The sequence below is a fragment of the Mastigoproctus giganteus genome, chromosome 4 (assembly GCF_048544385.1).
Source record: "Mastigoproctus giganteus isolate SK-2022 chromosome 4, ASM4854438v1, whole genome shotgun sequence".
NCBI lineage: Eukaryota > Metazoa > Arthropoda > Arachnida > Uropygi > Thelyphonidae > Mastigoproctus > Mastigoproctus giganteus.
This window is the reverse complement of record NC_143578.1, coordinates 3244571-3262178: the sequence shown is the minus strand read 5'-3', so window position 1 is coordinate 3262178 and position 17608 is coordinate 3244571. Positions and strand designations below refer to the sequence as shown.

The 17608-nt window shown below is 39.3% G+C and overlaps 2 protein-coding genes across 2 annotated transcripts in view; one reads left to right on the top strand and one right to left on the bottom strand.

Moving 5' to 3' along the window:
• The window catches only part of LOC150086340 (ribosome biogenesis regulatory protein homolog), a 67327-nt gene extending 57828 nt beyond the window's left edge, over nucleotides 1-9499 (top strand). The window contains exons 11-12 of the mRNA XM_090371278.1: nucleotides 4659-4693; nucleotides 9301-9499. Of these exons, the coding sequence (XP_090227404.1) occupies nucleotides 4659-4693; nucleotides 9301-9499 (234 nt within the window). The remainder of the gene's footprint in view (nucleotides 1-4658; nucleotides 4694-9300) is intronic.
• The window catches only part of LOC150086339 (endonuclease V-like), a 164774-nt gene that overhangs the window by 19199 nt on the left and 127967 nt on the right, over nucleotides 1-17608 (bottom strand). The gene's annotated exons all lie outside the window — the stretch shown is intronic.

The window sequence follows — 17608 nt, the reverse complement described above, 5'->3', positions numbered from 1 at the left end:
CACACTAGCAGGGCTTTTGTGGATTTATTGGATGATTGTTTTCTACATCAGCATGTTCGGGAGGCAACTAGAGGGAGTAATACTCTTGATTTGATTATCAGCAGTGATTCTTCATGCATTAAGAATCTGCAGATAAACGAACCACTAGGTGGCAGTGATCACAGTGTGCTGAAGTGGGATTTACTCAAAGAGGTAACTACCATTAGGGGTAAAGGGAAGGGTTATTGCTTCCGTAAAGGCGACTACGATGGACTGAGACAGTATTTAAATTCTATACAGTGGGACCAACTGATGATGTTACCAACAGCAAATTCAAAATGGGAAGCATTCAAAGAACTTATCTTGGAAGCTACTAGGCTTTACATACCAACTAAGAAATATTGTTCAAGGTTTAGGCCAAAATGGATGTCAGATGAACTAATGAGGCATATGGCAGAGAAGAAAAATGCATGGGATACTTACAAATTAACACATGACACAGAAGCCTATGATAGATACAAGTTGATATGCAACCAAGTTACAAAGGAGGTTAGGCAGGCGAAGGCAGATTACGAGAAATCCTTGGCAAGGGATGCAAAGAAAAACAGCAAAGAGTTCTTTACTTATGTAAACTCTAGAAGGAAAGGGATGAATCAGATTGGTCCACTTGATATTGATGGGTCAAGTGTTGATGATCCTGCTCAGGTGGCTAACAAACTAAATGAATATTTTACATCGACATTCACACATGAGGAGTTATTCAGCGAGGGGAATGCCAGAGGTGTATTCAACTCTAGCAGTAAGTTACAGAATCTTGAAATAACTGGGAGTAAAGTGGAGGAGAAACTGTTGAAGATAAACACAAGAAAGGCACCCGGGGTGGATGGGATCTATCCAGTTATATTAAAGGAGGCAGCAAAGGAAGTAAGCAAACCCTTAGCCATAATTATGAGAGCTTCCTTGGACTCAGGGGAGGTACCCATAGACTGGAAATGTGCAAATGTGACCCCAATTCACAAAGGAGGATCAAAGGCTGACACAAGTAATTATAGACCTGTGAGCTTGACTTCTGTTCCAGGAAAATTAATGGAGGCACTGGTTAAAGACGCACTGCAGGATCATTTAGACAAGACTTCAGTTATAGCTCAGACACAGCATGGTTTTGTTAAGGGGAAGTCTTGCCTGACCAACTTGATTGGATACTATGATGCAGTCACAAAAGAACTGGATGCAGGGAATAACTTTGATATTATATACTTGGATCTTAGAAAGGCTTTTGATACTGTTGCACATGGAAGACTGCTACACAAATTGGAGCAGTGTGACATTGGAGGCAAATTGCTGCTATGGATAAAGGGGTGGTTGAGGGGGAGAAGACAGAGAGTGGTAATCAATGGACACTGCTCATCGTGGACTGATGTTATTAGTGGAGTCCCTCAGGGCTCAGTGTTGGGTCCATTATTGTTTTCTGTATTTATAAATGATATTGATGATGGTATATCGGGATTAATGTCCAAGTTTGCAGACGATACAAAGGTTGGCAGGGTTGTCAAGGACACTACTGACACTATGCTTCTGCAACAGGATCTGGAAAGGTTGAGCAGATGGGCTGAGAGGTGGCAAATGAAGTTTAACATTGACAAATGTAAAGTACTACACATAGGAAACAGCAACCCCAGAGCAACGTATCAACTCTATGGTACAACACTGACAGTGGTAGAGAATGAAAGGGACTTGGGGGTGGTTGTGCAGGCAGATATGAAGTTCCCTGAGCAGTGCAGACGGGCTGCAAGAGTAGCTCATGGAGTATTGTCAATGATATACAGGAATTTTTCCAGCAGGGATAAGGAGGTGATTATTCCATTGTATAAGGCGATGGTCAGGCCACACCTAGAGTACTGTATACAGGTCTGGAGGCCTCATTTCAAGAAGGATGTAGAGCTGCTGGAACGAGTACAGAGAAGGGCAACAAGATTAGTGAATGGAACAAAGGGGTGCTCTTACGAAGAAAGGCTTAAGTTTTGCAAATTACAGTGTCTGGAGACTAGGCACCAGCGAGGTGATCTGATAGAGGTGTATAAAGCCTTGAATGGTTTAAGCATGCTCAATGCTGATGGGATTCTTCCTCTAGCTCAGAATAATCACCTGAGAGGGCATAAATTCAAATTGAGGAAAGACAGATGTAGGATAGACGTGCGGAAATTTGCCTTTAGCCAGCGAGTGGTAGGTTGGTGGAACAGACTTCCATCCCTTGTGGTGGAAGTTGATAGCCTAAATAAGTTTAAGGCTCAGCTGGACAGGTATTTTGAACGAACAGAGGGGTGAAGTGGAAGTGGTTTTTTTTTTTTTTTTTTTTGGCTGATGCTGCATAAGCTTGCTTTCTTGCATCAAATGCCTCTACTAATGCTAATGCTAATGCTAATCTCACAGGTGCTTAGTCTCCAGTCGCTGCAATTTAGTATTTCTAATGGCCGTATGGTGCAAGGAATCCTAAGGCTTATGCTGCATCAGCCAAAAAAAGGAATAAAATAATAATAATAATAAAATTAAATATAATAATAAATAATAAAAGAAAAGTAAATAGACAAACTATGCATTTCCTCCCCTCCTCCTGTATGTAATTATACAGCTGACCTTTTGAATTTCCCTAAACTGTCACCTCAACCATTCATGTAGGTAGCTTATTCCAGTAATTTATAACTCGCTGGCTAAAATAAAACTTCCTGCAATCCGGTCTAAACATCCCCCCCCCCACATAACATGAATTTATGGCCCCTAGGTTCCAGAATCATTTATAACCATGAAATGATTCTAGAACTAGGGGCCTCATTCAGTTTACTTTTGACTCTCAGGGCTTAGAGACCTCGTTCAAGTCTCCTCTAAGGTGTCTAGTTTCCAAGCTGTGCAACTCACATATTCAAACTCATTTCTGATGTGGACGCCCTTTGGCTGATCTCACCAGGCGAGTTATCCATCTTTGCACCCTTTCAAGAAGCTCAATGTCTATCTTTGTAATTTGCAGGACTTAAGTCTTTCTTGGTAAGACCATGCTTTTGTTCCCTTCACCAATCTTGTTGCCCTTCCCTGCACCCGGCAGATCTACATCCTTCCTAAAATGAGGCTTGCAGACCTGTACTCAAGATGCAGCCTAACCATTGCCTTCTACAATGGGATAATCACCTCCTTACCCTTGCTAGCAAAGTTCCTGTATATCATTGACAAAACCATGAGCTATTCTGGCATCCTGTCTGCATTGCTCAGAGAACTTCATGTCTACACAATTACTCTTATCTGCCTGTCTTTGGACCCTTTCAAGAAGATCAAGGTCTTCAAAAAGACATTGAGCTTCCTGAAACCCATCTCCATATTTTACTTGGACAAGAAAATGCAATCTTACAATTTCTTTATACAGTGAGATTATGATCTCCCTATCTCTATGGGATATTGCTTGATAATATCAATAGGACATCATGGGCTTTTTTTAGCCACCTGTTTACACTGCTCAGAAAACTTCATGTCTACATTTATCTTAACTTCTAGTTCCCTTTCTTCAACCTCAACAAGTGTATTAGTTGTTTTGGAGTTACTATTCCTCAAGTCTTACACTTGTGGAATAGTAGTTTCGCTCCATTAAAACATAGCTGCCACTTTTATGACCATTCTTGAAGCCTGTTCAAGTTGTCCTGAAGGAATGCTGCTTGGCACTGATCATTAATGACTCTCCCAATCTTTATATCATCTGCAAATTTTGATATCATGTCCTCTATCCCTTCATTGATATTGTTTATGAAAATCCAAAACAGCAGTGATCCAAGAATAGGTCGTTGTGGGATCCCGCTTCTGATGTTACACCAATCTGAAGAATATCCGTTGATCACAACCTTCTGCCTGTGGCCATCCTACAATCCATCTTAGAATATTTCCAGTAATCCCAGTATGTTCCAGCTTATACGGTAACCTCTCATGAGGGACTGAATCCAACGCCTTACTAAAATCCAAATAAAATATTTTTAAATTGTTCCCTACATCTACTCATGAGTTACTGTCTAACAGCTTACCAGTTTATTAGTTAAATATGATTTTCCTTTTACAAAACCACGTTGTGCTCATGCCATATCTATCTAAATGTCCCTTAAACATTGCCTCTAAGATTTTCCCTACCATTAAAGTCAGACTACCTCTCCACAGTTACTGACTTCACTCTTAGAACTGTCTTTACATATTGGCAATATGTTGGAATTCCAGAGGAATTTTCTACTGAGTCCAATGATGCCCTCATAATTAACTTCAATGGATCAATGCACTCTCTTGCTGTCTCCTTCAGAAAATATAAATGAACGTGTACTAATTCATGAACACCAGTGGATCTTTGCAGGTGTCATGATTTAGCAGACAGCTAACAACAACAAAAATTGACTACCTAAATTCTGTAAGGGTGCCTGGTAAAACTTATTTTGGTTTATTTATATTGTATTTTTTTTTTTTTTATTTGATTAACAAATGCCGGTATAGGCTAGAATGACATGAAATAAATGTATATAAATTTTACATAAAAATGTTTATTTTACAGGAGATGCTATAATTTCAGCAAATTAATATTTTTAAATTTATATATAAAGATGAGTTAACAGTGTAGTATTAATTATTTTATATATTGATATTCATTTATATATATATAGGCTGTGAATACATACATCCATAAAGAAGAAGCCAAGTAAGTGAGCCATAATATTTTTACATATTTAGTTAGCAAGTATATTATGCATTAAGATAGAAAATTCATGGTAAAGGCACAGTTTGTTCTACTTGCATACATTTAATTATATTTATTACACAATTCTCCATGCCAGTGCTGTCTGCAATTTGATTTGATTCTGTTTAATGATGAGGAATTTCCAAAGTCGTCTTCAGTTTTGGCTGTAGTTAGCTTATTGCAGGTGGAGGAAGCAGGGCCCTCCTCCAAAAATCTAATGCAGATATTAATAACAAGCTTCAGCACTGTCAAAATAATAATTTGAATTTTATTTTTTTGCATTTATTAGGTAGCTAAATCAGCCACTCCCTGAATTATGTAAGGGTTGTGCTCAACAGAACTCTGCATAAGTCGAAATTTCCTTAAATGCTTATGCAGCACTCACAACTATGCACACTGAATTTGATTGAAGCAAAAAAATGTTCAACGAACATGTAAATAGAATTATTTATTCGATTTTTTTTGAGGAGACAGGCATTACGTCAGCTCTTGAGCATCGTTGCCAGAATTAACTCTCCAGCTGATAAGCTGGAGAGTTAATTTTGGCAACGGAGTTGAGGGCTGTGGAGATTTAGAAGAGGTTTTTTCCAACACATCCCAAAATTTCATGCAGCTTCAGAATTGGCACTGGCAACTTCACCGCATACTTTAATGTTTTGGAAACCAGCGCAATGCTTGAACCTATAAACCACCCATTGCTTGCCATGAACTTGGCTTGGAGTTCGGCATACTTATCCATACTTCTTGCTTTTGTTTGAGTGGCCATTAGATTCAGGGGCACTTGCTTCTGAATCTGAATTTCCATCCATATTATTAATAGCTTTTCCATCCTTGATATAGCACCTGAATGCTGTTTTGTGATCACTGTTGGTCTTAAATGTATTGATCCTTTAACGTGTTCTTTTATATGTGCACTGTCCCTTAAAATAGTATTCCCTGTTGAAGCAGCGAGACCTAATTTTTATGCAATAGATGACAAAATTTGTCCTGCTTTGTACTTCTTAACCATCTTCATTTCTAAATCAAGTTTGTTTCGTTTCCTAGCACTGCCACTTTCCGTTGGTCCCTTTCCATCCACCATTGTAATAAGTAAATAGGAATGAAGAGAAGATACTGAAAATTTGTTTTTTATATGATTGAAGATTTCAGTGAATGGGAACTCATTTCACCATAATACTGTAATGCAAAAACCCACAGAATTCCAGTTATGAGTATTATCGCAAATGCAATAAGATCGAGTTTACTACCTGTTTATAATAGATTGTGCTAACAGAAAAATCCCAATAAACCAGAAAGTACAAATTTGTTTTATGGTAGTGACCTCTAGAAACGTGTTTTAGAAAAATATCACAAAGGCATTCAAAATTGATTCTTATAACGGAACATATGATAACGATGATAGTGTAGTGCAATTTCCATTATAAAAATACCTTTTTAGAGAGATAAATAGCTTAGTTATATAGTGAAAATTTCAACTTCCGAGGTCTTGGAATGAATTACCACAAAAAACGTGTTATTGGGTTCACATTACGATATTTTCACGATACCTCCATTTATCCGTATGGGATGCAAAATACATTTCCATGATTTTGTTAAGTTTGCACTGGCAAAAACTTATGTAAAGTTGAATTTCCATAAGTCAAGTATCATGTAAGTCGGGGATTGCCTGTATTGACAGTAAAACACAGGAGAAGATGACAGCGTATCTTCTCACAATTTAACTGATGCCATTTTGGCCTTTTCAGTTCTATAATTTTGTTATGGAAACCTGTGTAATTAAAGTTGGGATAGCATGTGGTGATTTTTCATTTTGCTGATTTTATGAGATTACAATTCATTTACTAAAATGAACTGTAATCGCATAAGAGTTGTGCAAAGAGTTCTTGGCAATTTATTTGGCCACGCTGTCAAAATTAGGGCTTTAAGCCAGTTGGTTGATATTTGACCGTAAAACAAGACTTTTTTTAACTATTCTTCCACTAAACCTTGATAACAAATCAGTGAATAGTTAGTGCCATTTCCTATATGGCAAATTAATTTGACCTTTTGTTTGCTTTTATCTTCACTCATTACAATATTCTTTCATTTTTGTATATGAAGGGCATTATTAGTGGTTGCAGAAATTACACTGAAGTGTTAGTGTTCATTCTGTCTAATATTCTTTAATTTTATATGAATGTGAAAACAGATGGTTTGTTGGATACGTGAAATTTGGTTATTTCTCAATACCAAACTTCGGCATATTTGGAGGTTAGATCCTAAGAATGATATAAAGCAATGAATATAAGAAAAAAAAAGCAGCAGCATGTATACCCTGTATGCACAATAGATGTTTTATGTCAAACAGAAATGATGCAAATTACATCACTTCGTAAGTGGCGCTAATGCGGTCACTAACATTAATTTGGTAGAGTAAGTAGTGGAAAGTCAAATGTCAGTAACCCTACTCTTTATCCTGAAGGTGATGACCAATTTATGGATGACAATGCCACAGCAGCAACAAAGTTCTTTGACTTCTTACTCCAGTTTTGGAGGAAGAAGTCCAACACTGGAAGAGTTGTTGGTAGTAATAACAGTTAATGACTACTATTACTACTAACTCTTCCAGCAATAGTTAAAATATTAACTATTATTACTACTACTAACTACGGTTAACCATCCAGCAAATACACCTCCCATTCGCTGTTAGTTACTGTTAGTGGTTAACTATTAACCAGTTAGTGTTAGTAGTTATTATTACTAACAATATACTCCTAGTTAGCTATAAAGGTAGTAGTAAAAACTACAAAAGTCCGGTCACAATATTATGACCCCCCCCCCCCCAAATGCAGACACATGTGCCTAGCAAATCATACAGCGCACACACCGCATGTTTACACACCGCAAGCATATAAGGCTTGATGTTCAGCATCCATGAACACAGTAACAGCCTCTGTCGTGGGCAAAGCAGACCTATCAGACCTGGAAAAAGGCATGATCATCGGCTATTGAGCCAGGGGTTGCCAGCATTTCCGAAACAGCAGAGTGGTGAAAGTGTATCAAGACTGGACGAATGGGACAGTTTTAACAACCCGACGTGCCAATTCTGGAGCCTCATGCGCCATTGATCCCAGAGGTGAACATTGGCTGAAACGGTTGGTCAGGACCAATCAGTGCATTTGGACGCTCAACTTAGCGTCTAAATGAATAGTAGGGCCACCAGAAAGGTCTCCAACATGATGGTGCAGCAAGCCCTGTTGCGCATTGGGCTCCGGAGCAGACGCTTGGTGACAGCACCCATGCTGATGGCCGTTCATTGCAAACAATGCCGTCAGTTTGCACAGCAATACTGACACTGGACCCCAACTGAGTGGCAACGGGTGGCCTTCTCCGCTGAGTGGATGGATGATGGCATGTTAGGCGTGAAACCTCTGAGAACAGACACCCGGACACGATTGTTGGCAGAAGGCATGCTGGTCTGGGGAATGTTTTCATGGCATGGCTTGGGTCCGCTGATACCTCTGGAGGGCACCCTGAATGCAAATGGTTACCTATCGATCGATCATCGCTGATCAGGTACACCTGTACATGTTGGCCATGTTCCCTGGGGGCAGCGGTATCTATCAGCAAAACAATGCGCCATGCATGCTATGTCGCAAGAATTGTCCGTGAATGGTTTGAAGAGCATGACGAAGACTTCAGGCTACTCCATTGGCCACCGAATTCCCCAGATCTTATAACCCAAGTGAAAATCTATGGGACTACCTCGATTGACACATCAGACAAATGGATCCTCCACCAAGGAACCTACAGGAACTCCGGCATGCACTGCAGTCTGCGTGGTCACAGATACCCGTAGCAACCTTCTGCGGACTTGAGTCCCTCCCACGGCGGCTGGCTGCAGTGCATGCTGCGAAAGGCTCATATTCTGGATACTAGGTAGATGGTCATAATAATGTAACTGTATCCTGTATATACTACACAATACTAGTTTTAGGAGTATAACTACTAACCGTATACTACTATATACTCCTATTCATAGTTAACTATAACTACTAATCATATACTAATAGCTATACTATACAGTATAACTACTAACCATATACTAGAGGTCTGCACGAGCTCATCCCGACCCTTGCTCAGGTCGGATACAAATAATCGAAACGAGTTATCATTTCTTACATTTTTTTTTTTTTTTTTTTTTTTTTTGTATATAGTAGTTAAAATATTCACTATTATTACTAATAACTACCATTAACGATCCAGCAAATACTCAACCTAATCACTGTTAGTAGTTATTACATTATACTCCTAGTTAACTTTAAACTTAATGTTAATAGCTAATAAATTGTTATTTCAAACATTTCGGGCTACTTACTCTACCAAATCAAAATCAGTGCCTGAGTTAGCATCGTTGGTGCTATTTAGGAAGTGACGTCATTTGCATCACTTTCGTAAGAAAACTTTGTTACCAGTTGCTTTTGCTTCAGTCTGAAAATGTAGTAGGTGCTGCCAAAAATGCTTTCACATAAAAAAAAAAAAAAAAAAATGTCAATAAAATTGCCATTTTTATTTTAAATTACTTTCAGCCATTCCAAAGACAACCAGCAGGAGAATACTAAACGAAAGAGGCCAAGAAAAGCAGGCAAAGAAACAAATAAAAAAGCAAGAAAAAGATCCTTGTTTTCAGCCAAAGAAACAAATAAAAAAGGAAGAAAAGGATCCTTGTTTGCAGGCAAAGAAAAGCAGAGGAAATTTGCTAATAAAAGAAAAGGGATGAAAAAATAAATGTATAAAATGTTAATAAAATTGTAAATTCTTTAACATCTCATTTTCTAACACATTAAAAGTTCACAATAGCTGATAATTTTTATTCTTATTACATTTTTACATCATTAAAATAAATGCTGTAAAGTCATTAAATTTTGAAAAATCCTGACTTTCAATAGGCCCAGTGATGTGTAGCCAGAGTAGGTTCAGGTGTACAATGACCATAAGAAATAGAGCAGCATAACAACTGTGGGCAGTGCACGTAACTGCCTGACAATCAGACATTCTCAGTTGTTTTGTTTTTTGATGTCTTATATAGTGTCACAATATTAAAAAGGTATATATCACCAAGGAACATATATAATTTGATAATTACTTTAAATGTAGACTCAGAACCAAATTAAAGTTTTTGAACCAGGGGCTCCTGGGCCAAAATTTAATGACAAAAAAAAAAAAATCAACAAAAAAATGAAATGTTTTTTTTAATCTACATTCTTGTAATTATGAAAAATTAATTTATTATGAAAACTTTTTTTTTTTGTCATTTAGGTCAGTGTTTCTCAACTGCAAGTAATAGTCTATGGACCAGCACCAGTCCATATCCTATTACTTCCCAGTATAGTCCATATCCTATTACTTCCCAGTTAGTCCACGAAACCTTATCGAAATTTTAAGAATTTGATCCTTGAGGTTGTCGCAGACATTCTCTCAGATATGCCAGACAAGCTGTACTTGCTACCTGGGAATCTAAAACGCTGATGGAACTGATATTTGGGTGACATTCAAGTCAAGTGGACCCAATTTCGGCGAAGTCCTGACGGTCCGTGGTAGCCAAATCCTCTGCTTGCACCTTCACAATGGTTATATCCTGGCTATAACCTCCATGCACAAGTACATGGTGGGTGACCACCCAGGTATGAACCAATGTAAGCAGGGGTCGAGGTGTGGCACCCACACCACATAGAGGAATGCCACCCCTCTATGTTACCAGACAGTACTAGGTGGTAGATGACTCATCAACCGGTGAAATACCACCACTTTGCTTATTGGAGGCGTGAAGTGGTGGAACCCTGTTTACTCTCTACAGCTAAGTTCCGGTCAACCCTTCCCTACCTCTTCCATCATGCAGTATGATTGATGCCTTTTGAGGTTATGATGAACATTGTGGCCAGATCCAATATTCCTTACATTTCGAGGGTACAGCTCTAAAACGGTGTTCGCAGGCAGGCAGGCCGCTAGTTAGTACACTGGACCGAACCTATTGGTACCTCTCTAGGAGGCTTCCGGATCAGCTAGTGTATAACTTACTACGTCTAATCTGCCAGATAGTGACCGGAGGGAGTCCGAGTAGTGTATATGCGGGGAGCATTGTTGAAGCCACGTTATGTCAAGGATCTGGGTATATTCTTACCATGTGTACGCCATATACAAAAATTTTATTACTTCATACAGCATGTCCCACCCACTTTTTCTTACTATTGATTACACCACAAATTGTCAAACTAATAGAGCAAGCTTATCTGCGAAAAGATCTAAACCTCCCAAGCACTTCCTAATTCATTTCACAAATATACGTGGTCTCAATTCTAATCTCAACGATGTCCATTTCCACTTGCAGTCTGCCAAATTAATGTACTTTTTCTGAAAGAATCTGTTATCGGTTGATTCAACTACTGCTCATCTCAGATGCCCAAATTATTCGCTGTATGATTCCTTTCGCCTCAAAGGTGGTACTTCTGCATATGTCTGTTCTGATATTCCCTGTCAGAGACTTGGCAATTTGGAATCTCCTCTCTTTGATCTTCTCTGGCTTAAAATCTCTCTACCTCTTTGTGTCAAATTCATCTGTTGTCTCTACCGTTCTCCCAACTCCACTAATCACTTTCAGCTCTTTCACTTCCTCTCTATGCAACTTGACTTTCTTCAGTCCAACTTTCCTAACAGTGAGGTAATTTTACTTGGTGATTTTAATGTTCACAACTCCAGCTGGCTTCTGTTTTCTAGTCACACCGATCCAGCTGGTCGAGATGCTGTGGCTTTTGCAATTACTAACGACCTAGCAAAGATTGTTCATTTACCTACAAGAATACCGGACAATCCTAATCATACAGCCAATACGCTTGATCTTTTTCTCACAAACAACCCTTCTAAGTACACGGGCGAAGTGAGAGGTCCTTTAGGCACTTCAGATCACAACTTGGTGATTGTCTCTTCACCAATGGAACCTCTATCCCATGGCTATTCCCAACCTCATGTTGTTTGGCCTTACAAGAATGCAAAATGGGATGACCTGTGAGACTTCTTTTCCTTGGTCGGATTACTGTTTCAAAACTTCTGATGTCAACGTTTGCTCAAATCTTGCCAGTGAAATTATTCTTGCAGGATTGGAATCCTTTATCCCACACTCCACTTTAAAAACTCGTCCTTTATCTAAACCTTGGTTTTCCAATAAATGTGCTAAGGCTGTCCAAGAGAAGAATGTTGCATATTGTAATTGGCTTGTTTCTAATTCTTCAGTTTCATTTTCTGCCTACACCAAAGCTCGCAACAATTGTAAAGCAGTTATTAATCAGTCCAAACTAGAGTTTGAACAGGCCAAGAGTAGAAAACTTGCTTCTTGCCCTAATGGTAGCCGAGCATTCTGTTCTCTTGCCAAAGCTATTGGCCGCAACTTTTGCCCATCTCTGCTCCCACCTCTCTCCAAACTAGATGGTTCTGTTGTCACTTCAGCCAAGGATAAAGCTGACCTGCTAGCATCCCATTTTTCTTCCACCTCATGTATTAATAATCTTGGTAAAACACCTCTCACCATTCCCAACACGCTCCATTCAATGCCTCCTGTGGTCTTCCGTGAAAAGGATATCAGAAGGATTTTGATGAATCTCGATGCTAAGAAAGCTCCAGGTCCTGATGGTATTTCTCCACTTGTTCTCAAAACCCGTGCTCCTGAACTTGCTCCTATTCTTTGCCGCCTTTTTTCACTTTATTCCAAAGGTGTTTTTCATTCTGCTTGGAAATTTGCTGTTATTCAGCCAGTTCGTAAAAAGGGTGACAAATCCCTCCCATCCAATTATCGTCCCATTGCAATGACTTCTACTCTTTCTAAAGTAATGGAGAAATCAATTAACCACCAACTCTTAAACTACCTAGAAACCTTCTGTCTGATCAACGATCGCCAGTATGGATTCCGTCAGTGTCGATCCACGTGATATTGTGGCTTATGTTACCCATTTATCGATTAATTCAATGGAAAGGTTCAGTGAAACACAAGTAGGTGCACTTGACATATCAAATCCTTTTGATAGTGCTTGGCATAAAGGTCTTCTAAACAAGCTTCCATCTTATGGTTTGCCAACTGTTTTTAGTAATTGGTTATCCAGTTTTCTCTCTGATCACTCACATAGGGTGACGGTTCTGTCTTCGAACTAATCCACTAATGCCAATGTCCCCCAAGGTTCAGTTCTTTTCCTCTTGTATATTAATTGACCTTCTTCCATTGACTGGAAATCCTATCCATAGTTTTGCCGATGATAGCACATTGCATTCCACTTTCTATGTTGAGAAACATATTATTATTTTTTTTTTTTTTTGCTCAATCAGCTTCTCGGAAATCCGCTAACAATTCCTTAAATGCCGATCGTCAGGTAATTCTCCAGTGGGGCAAACAATACTTAGTTGATTTCAACCCTTCTAAGACTCAGTCTTGTCTTATATCTTGCAAAAAGGATTCTTCTCCTCCTATGCTTATCTTTAGTGACACTCCGATTTCTAGGCAAAATGATATATCTCTTTTGGGGATTGCCATGACTTCTAATCTCTCTTGGCACAAGCACATTACAAATATTGCTTCCTCTGCATCTAAAAAACTTGGTTTTCGCTCTCGGCGTTTCTTTTCTTCCAAACAGCTGCTCACTCTGTATAAATCGCAAATCCGCCCTGCCATGGAATATTAGCATTAGTAGAGGCATTTGATGCAAGAAAGCAAGCTTATGCAGCATCAGCAAAAAAAAAAAAAAAATAAAATAAATAAATAAATAAAAAATAACCACTTCCGCTTCACCCCTCTGTTCGTTCGAAATATCTGTCCAACTGAGCCTTAAACTTATTTAGGCTATCAACTTCCATGACAAGGGATGGAAGTCTGTTCCACCAAACAACCACCCGCTGGCTAAAGGCAAATTTCCGCATGTCTATCCTACATCTATCTTTCCTCAATTTGAATTTATGCCCTCTCAGGTGATTATTCTGAGCAAGAGGAAGAATCCCATCTGCATTGAGCATGCTCAAACCATTCAAGGTTTTATACACCCTCTATCAGATCACCTCGCTGGTGCCTAGTCTCCAGACACTGTAATTTGCAAAACTTAAGCCTTTCTTCGTAAGAGCACCCTTTTGTTCCATTCACCAATCTTGTTTTCTTGAAATGAGGCCTCCAGACCTGTATACAGTACTCTAGGTATGGCCTGACCATTGCCTTATACAAGGGAATAATGACCTCCTTATCCCTGCTAGAAAAATTCCTATATATCATCGACAATACACCATGAGCTACTCTTGCAGTCCGTCTGCACTGCTCAGAAAACTTCATATCTGTCTGCACAACCACCCCCAGGTCCCTTTCATTCTCTACCACTGTCAGTGTAGTACCACAGAGTTGATACGATGCTCTGGGGTTGCTGTTTCCCATATGTAGTACTTTACATTTGTCAATGTTAAACTTCATTTGCCACCTCTCAGCCCGTCTGCTCAACCTTTCCAGATCCTGTTGCAGTAGCGTAGTGTCCTTGACAACCCTGCCAACCTTCGTATCGTCTGCATACTTGGACATTAAGCTTGATATACCATCATCAATATCATTTATAAATACAGAAAACAATAATGGACCCAATACTGAACCCTGAGGGACTCCACTAATAACATTAGTCCACGATGAGCAGTGTCCATTGATTACCACTCTGTCTTATCCCCCTCAACCACCCCTTTATCCATAGCAGCAATTTGCCTCCAATGTCACACTGCTCCAAGTTGTGCAGCAGTCTTCCATGTAAAACGGTATCAAAAGCCTTTCTAAGATCCAAGTATATAATATCAGAGTTATTCCCTGCATCCAGTTCTTTTGTGACTGCATCATAGTAGCCAATCAAATTGGTCAGGCAAGACTTCCCCTTAACAAAACCATGCTGTGTCTGAGCTATAACTGAAGTCTTGTCTAGATGATCCTTCAGTGCTTCTTTAACCAGTGCCTCCATTAATTTTCCAGGAACAAGTTAAACTAACAGGTCTATAATTGCTTGTGTCGCCCTTTGATCCTCCTTTGTGAATTGGGATCACATTTGCACATCTCTAGTCCATGGGTACTTCCCCTGAGTCCAAGGAAGCTCTCATAATTATGGCTAAGGGTTTGCTTACTTCCTTTGCTGCCTCCTTTAATATAACTGGATAGATCCCATCCACCCCAGGTGCCTTTCTTGTATTTATCTTCAACAATTTCTCCTCCGCTTTACTCTCAGTTATTACAAGATTCTCTAGCTTACTGTCAGAGTTGAATACACCTCTGGCATTCCCCTTGCTGAATAACTCCTCATGTGTGAATGTGGATGCAAAATATTCATTTAGTTTGTTAGCTACCTGGGCAGGATCATCAACAGTTGACCCATCGATATCAAGTGGACCAATCTGATTCATCCCCTTCCTTCTAGAGTTTACATAAGAAAAGAACTCTTTGCTGTTTTTCTTTGCATCCCTTGCCAAAGATTTCTCGTAATCTGCCTTCGCCTGCCTAACCTTCTTTGTAACTCGGTTACAGAATCAACTTGTATCTATCATAGGCTTCTGTGTCACGTGTTAATTTGTATGTATCCCATGCATTTTTCTTCTCTACCATATGTCTCATTAGTTCATCTGACATCCACTTAGGCCTAAACCTTGAACAATATTTTATGTTGGTATGTAAAGCCTAGTAGCTTCCAAGATAAGTTCTTTGAATGATTCCCATTTTGAATTTGCTGTTGGTAACATCATCAGTTGGTCCCACTGTATAGAATTTAAATACTGTCTTGTTCCCATATCTGGGGTGGTGCCCCCAAAACCTCTCTCGGGCTTCTTGATTCCATTCAGAAGAGGGCAGTTAGGTTAATTAATGATTCATCCCTAACAGAGTCTCTCCACTCGCTTTCTCATAGACATACTGTTTCTGCTGCATGCCTGTTCCTACAGATACTTCCATGGGCACTGTTCTGAATTGCCTCCTATAATTCCCGCTCTCTTTTAAAACAGTCCGAAGACGTGCCCCTAACGTCCATTTATTGTCCAACTTCAAACCCACAGAACCAACTTTTCATCTTCCTCATTTATTCATTCAACTGCCGTTTTCTGGAACAACCTTCCTTCATACATATTTCCTGAAAATTACAATCTATAGAAGTTCAAGTCCAATGTCAACAAATATCTTCTTTCGTCTTCTCAATCCAAACACGATACTAAGTACTATAGGTTCTAATAACTCTCGTGTTTGGGGTTCACATAAAAAAAAAAATATATATATATATAGTTGGCTTGTTTCTAATTCTCCAGTTTCATTTTCTACGTACACCAAAGCTCGCAACAATGGTAAACCAGTTATTAATCTATCCAAACTAGAATTTGAACAAGCTAAGAGTAGAAAACCTTTCTTGCCCTAATAGTAGCATTCTGATCTCTTGCCAAAGCTATTGGCCGCAACTTTTGCCCAGCTGCTCTCACCTCTGTCCAAACCAGATGGTTCTGTTGTCACTTCAGCCAAGGATAAAGCTGACCTGCTAGCATCCCATTTTTCTTCCAACTCATGTATTAATGATCTTGGTAAAACTCCCACTATTCCCAACACGCTCCATTCAATGCTCCCTGTGGTCTTATGTCAGAAGGATTTTGACGAATCCTGATGCTAAGTAAGCTCCAGGTCCCAATGGTATTTCTCCACTTGTTCTCAAAACCTGTGCTCCTGAACTTACTCCTATTCTTTGCTGCCTTTTTTCACTTTCTTATTCCAAAGGTGTTTTTCCTTCTGCTTGGAAATTTGCTCGTATTCAGCCAGTTCCTAAATAGGGTGACAAATCCCTCCCATCCAATTATTGTCTCATTGTAATTACTTCTACTCTTTCTAAAATAATGGAGAAATCAATTAACTGCCAACTCTTAAACTACCTAGAAACCTTCCGTCTGATCAACGATTGCCAGTATGGGTTCCGTCAGTGTCGATCCACTGGTGAATTGTGGCTTATGTTACCTATTTATGGACTAATTCAATGGAAAGGTTTGGTGAAACACAAGTAGTTGCTCTTGACATCTCAAAGGTTTTCGATCGTGTTTGGCATAAAGGTCTTCTAAACAAGCTTCCATCTTATGATTTGCCAACTGTTTTTAGTAATTGGTTATCCAGTTTACTCTCTGATTGCTCACATAGGGTGATGGTAGATGGCTCTCTGTCTTCTAACTTCTCCACTAATGCCGGTGTCCCCCAAGGTTCAGTTCTTTCCCCCACTCATTTCCTCTTGTATATTGACCTTCTTCCATTGACTCGAAATCCTATCCATAGTTTTGCCGATGATAGCACATTGCATTCCACTTTCCATTTTGAGAAACCTTGTCCTGCTCAATCAGCTTCAACTTCTCGAAAATCTGCTACCAAGTCCGTAAATGCCGATTTTCAGGTAATTCTCCAGGGGGGAAAGACAACTTAGTTGATTTCAACCCTTCTAAAACTCAGTCTTGTCTTATATCTCGCAAAAAGGATTCTTCTGCTCCTATGCTCATCTTTAATGACACTCCGATTTCTAGGAAAATGATATATCTCTTTTGGGGATTACCCTGACTTCTAATCTCTCTTGGCACAAGCACATTACAAATATTGCTTCCTCTGCATCTAAAAAACTTGGTTTTCTCTTTCGCTCTCGGCGTTACTTTTCTTCCAAACAACTTGTTACTCTGTATAAATCGCAAATCCGCCCTGCCATGGAATATTGTTCCCACATCTGGGGTGGTGCCCCCAAAACCTCTCTCAGGCTTCTCAATTCCATTCAGAAGAGTGCAGTTAGGTTAATTAATGATTCATCTTTAACGAAGTCTCTCCACTCGCTGCCTCATAGATGT